The 4814-nt window shown below is 35.0% G+C and overlaps 1 protein-coding gene across 3 annotated transcripts in view; it reads left to right on the forward strand.

Moving 5' to 3' along the window:
* The window catches only part of LOC106884151 (nidogen-1-like), a 217012-nt gene that overhangs the window by 193134 nt on the left and 19064 nt on the right, over window positions 1-4814 (forward strand). For all 3 annotated transcript variants that reach the window (XM_052973775.1, XM_052973777.1, XM_052973778.1), the window contains one exon: window positions 2386-2505. In XM_052973775.1, the coding sequence (XP_052829735.1) occupies window positions 2386-2505 (120 nt within the window). The remainder of the gene's footprint in view (window positions 1-2385; window positions 2506-4814) is intronic.

Genomic DNA, 4814 nt, shown 5'->3' on the forward strand with positions numbered 1-4814 from the left:
GAAGAGAGAGAGAGGGAGAGAGGGAGAGAGAGAGAGAGAGAGAGAGAGAGATGGAGAGAGAGAGAGAGAGAGAGAGAGCATGTCTTTGGGTGAGAAATTGAACTGTGTGCAAATGCAGTACTACAGTATTATCTGTATTTTTTATGAAATATTTAGTTTCGATGAAGACATAATTTTGGTAAAATACCTGGAGGCAGCGTAGCATCTAGTTTTTGCTGCTGTAATTAAGAAATACTATTCACTTTTGTCAAGAAATGGTTGGGTTGTAGTATGAAGGTTATTATTCAGGATACACTGATTCTGTTTTGTTGTCTAGTTTCTTAAGATCTTCTCAAAGTCTCTGGTAGTTACAAGAGCAGAAATGAGTTAGTGTCCCATGGAATTTATTATTAGAAAGTTAAGGTAACTCCTCTCAGATTCCATTCTTGTGATTTGAGTTTAACTGGCTCTGTGACTTAACTGAAAGTGAGCTTTGTCTAAAGCAAACAAATAATGTAGACTCTATTAAGTTGATCACCTCCTTCAACAGTTTGTTTTGATGGAGTTGATATTGTGCTTATTGCTGTAGCTAAGGGGTTCTCAACCATTTTTTGTCTATGGACCCCTTTGATTACTATTTTATTCTGGTGAACCTCCACAGCCATTTGATGTTTAAAAATTAGTTTTATAGAAACTTCTTTGAAAATTCCTATTTTGTTTTTCACACATTAACTTGTGTAGGTTGAATTATGTAAAATGTTAGAGAAAGAAACCATGTTGTTTCTTGCAATACATACCAATACATATATCTAAAGCAAAAATTTTTCAGGATCTCTTAAAATACTATTGTAGATCTGCATGGGCCCCCAAAAATCTCATATGGACCCTGTTTGAGAACCACTGTTCTGGCACATTTAAAAAAAATTTCTGATTTATCATACAAAGTACTCAAATGGTTAAAATCTTCCAGTTGCAAAACATTTTAATTTCTTCTATGAGCCTTAAACTGATTCACATGAGCTTTCAGAGCCATATAGACCAATACTCTGGCCTTGATTCTTTAAAATTGTTTTAATTTTTGCATGCCTTTGTTTTTCATATCAAATACTTTGACATTGTCATATCTAATTCTCTACAGGTTTTGATCCAAAATTTTTAAACTCACAGAAATTTAAACAATGTTCTGTGTTTTCTTTGTTTGAGAACCAAACTCACAATTTCTCACTTTAGAAGAAGATTTATGTCTTTTCTGTTAACTAGATTTCAGTTGTAAATAGAATGACCTGACAAATTCCTAATTGTTTATATCCAAGTTGGAGATAATATTCCTAATCCTTTAAACTTGGAATAGTGTTACTACTTTAAAGCCAAATCAACAAGAGATATGATTAATGTTTTATATCCTTCTATTTGTTGGATACACAGATTTCATGAAGCAGAGATAGACACAACTGTCTTCAAACGACATACTTCAAATTACTCCACTAAACACGATACTCCAATAAATACAAACTCTTAATGATCTCAATGACTTCCTACGACTTCCAGGAACTCTCAATGACTCCTACGACTTCTCTTTGTCTCAATCAATATGCTACTGTTTATGAGAGTTTGGCTAGTCCATTCTTCCAATCCCACAGAAGTGTCAATGACTCTTGCCTCAACAATATGATTGCTTTGTTTTCATACCATTCAATACGTTGGCCTATTTTAAGGTGGTGAGCTGGCAAAATTGTAACCACACCAGGCAAGATGCTTAGCACTATTCTATATTTTGGGGATGGGAAACTATGTACATTATTTACAATGGACAGATAGGTGTCCTCACCTTGTCTGTTGCTATCACAACATTTCGGTTAATGTATTCTCCAGCCTTCATCAGGTGTTGTGGTGGAATTTCAAACCCAACCCTTTATTTGACTAATGGGGTACACTGTTCTCATTCCTAACATTTGTTGCTGATGCTATTTTTCTGTTGATATTATTTTTCAAGTTCCTGCCTGGGATTGAACATAGTATCTGAGGGTTAGTAGCCTGTGCTCTTATCCACTACGCTATATGCCCACAGGAGAGTACATCAGCCGAAACGTTGTGGTAACAACAAACAAGATGAGGACACCTATCCGTCCATTGTAAATTTTGAATTCAAATTCCACCAAGGTCAACTTTTCCTTTCATTCTTTCAGGGTTAATAAAATAAGTACCAGTCATGTACTGGGATCGATGTAATTAACTTACATCCCTCCCACAAAATTGTTGGCCTTGTGCCAAAACGTGAAACCAATATGTTGGCTTATTCTTCTTCTGGGATCTCAAATCCTTCTTTAAATATATCAAGATTTTTGTCTTCTTCAGTTTCTATTGATTCAAAAGATCTGTCTGTATAATGATGTCTTTGACTTGCAGAAACCGACTGTGCCATCGACCGTAGTTTGTGTCATGCATATGCAGAGTGCCAAGCCATTAGAGAAAGAAATGTATGCGTTTGCCGTCCAGGTTTTCGTGGAGATGGAATTCACTGTTCAAGTATAAATCTTATATTCATTTCATTACATAAATGCATTACATGTTCTTATGGTGATGAAGAATCTAAAGTCATTCATTCAATGATGTTTATATTTCAGAATTTCTCATAAACTTCTGAATCCATTCAATGAAGTGCTTTTGTTCCGTTAGATAGCACCCCTCCCAACGCACACATCACATACATGTGTATGCATGTGTGCGTGCACACACATACACACATACACACTCACAAGTGCATCAAATCAAAAGTTGGATATTATCAAATAAACTAGAGCCATGGCTCTCAACCTTTTTAATATCTGAGCCAGATCTAAAACCTGGATTTCTTTAGGGGTCATACCAATAAAAGTAAAATACAATTTATTCTGTCTATAGAGGGGTTACCTGAAGGATGCTTGAGGGCCACATGTGACTCTGGGAAGCATGACTGAGAACCACTGAACTAGAATATTACTTATCATATGATGGGTAACTTTATACTTTTTCTACTATGCGTAATATCAAAAAATTAGGTGATACCTACTGTGATTATAAGTTTTATGAAATGTTTTGGTGATTATACAAAATGATAAAATAAATACTAATTTTCCAAAGAAAATGATCTATTACCATAAAATCAAATCAAATCAAATAAAATAATACAGGTGTGCAAGAGAGACAACTGTGCTGGTATGGGGATATGATGTGTGTATCTGAGGACAGCTGTGGAAAAAAGTGCTGATCTCTGTGGAGGGAAGAGGTAGATCTAGGAAGACATGAGACGAAGTGGCGAAGTATGATCTTTGAATGTTGGGCCCCATGGAAGTAGTGACAAGTGATTGAGACTTTTGGTGATTTGCTATGCTTGAGAAGACCAGTTAAGTGAAATTGTAGTTGTGGCTGGTGTCGGTGACATGTAGAGTCACCTGTGTTGGTGACATGTAGAGGCCCCCATGCTGGTGACACATAAAAGGCACCCACTGCACTCTTGGAATGGTTGGTGTTAGGAAAGTCATCAACACTGGTTTTCAAGCAGTGGTAGGATACAGACACAGACATAAGCACACACACAAGCACGCACGCACGCACGCACACGCGCACACACATAATTGATGAGAGCTATAGAGCCATTATTAGCCTGATCCTCCTCAACAAAGCCCTGATTTATAGTATGAAAAAATTGGATCTGTCCTATTATGAAACAGACATTAGACTTGCAGCATGGGTCATTTTAGTAGATTAGAAAAGGTCAGATAGAGAAAATGCCTTTGATATAGTGATGGGATCATCTGACTCTGCACAAGTTGCAGACTTGGTTGGAATATATATCCTTTTGTTAATCAAGTCTTTGTCTCCAAAGATTGCTGGGGGTTATAAAGGGATGATGCTCTATTTTTCCTAGACCAAAATAGTAAAGTATAAATAGAAAGTCATAGGAAACAATTCTTTAGACTACTTAGGAACTTCGGACTCAGCATTAGTATAGAAAAAAGATTACCATAAAGTAAACTTTCTTGACCTTACCTTCAACCTTGAGACTCAAATTCATCCTTCATGCGTGTGTGTGAGCTTGTATATACCCATTGTGCTTGTATGAGTGAGTGTACATGGGCCAAACCATGTTTGTGTAGGTGTTTGTACAACCATATCTATTAATGATTATATCTAATACATTTTTCATTGAATTGTTTATTTGTTTATTTTTGTATCTGATATTTGTAATGGATCTCCTATAAGAATGAAGCTGTATCTCTTAATTTGCCATTTATATATATGAAGACCGAGAAGAAATATTGCAAAACACAGTAAATTTTAACAAGATACATCTTGAAATTATCTGAGGAGGCATATCTACACCGACGGGTACACACAAACTAGTTGTATAGTAGTATCCCACACAAGAAGGATCAATGCTAGATGGGTCAAAACAAATTTAGTGATCAATAAACATTCTCTTACCTTCCATCTTCCATCTCTCTCATTAATCAAATACCCAATGAACACTGAGACAGTGAATGTGCTTCATTGGCAAACTATCAGGTCTATACCATACAATTTATTAGCTAAAATAATATATATATATATGACAGTTTAGTTAGGTGTAAATACACATAAGGGATATTAAATATCCGAAAAATTTACTGGTTTATATGACCTATATCAACAACAATGTTATTCCAATAGGTAAACAAAATATACATACAGTTTCTTAATATATAAATCAGAAATGGAAAAACAAAACAAAACAAATTGAATTGCTTAATTTATTGCTTTGTTTTGTTCTTCCATATATATATATATATATATATATATATATATATATATATATA

The sequence above is a fragment of the Octopus bimaculoides genome, chromosome 16 (genome assembly GCF_001194135.2).
Source record: "Octopus bimaculoides isolate UCB-OBI-ISO-001 chromosome 16, ASM119413v2, whole genome shotgun sequence".
NCBI classification, from domain to species: Eukaryota; Metazoa; Mollusca; class Cephalopoda; order Octopoda; family Octopodidae; genus Octopus; species Octopus bimaculoides.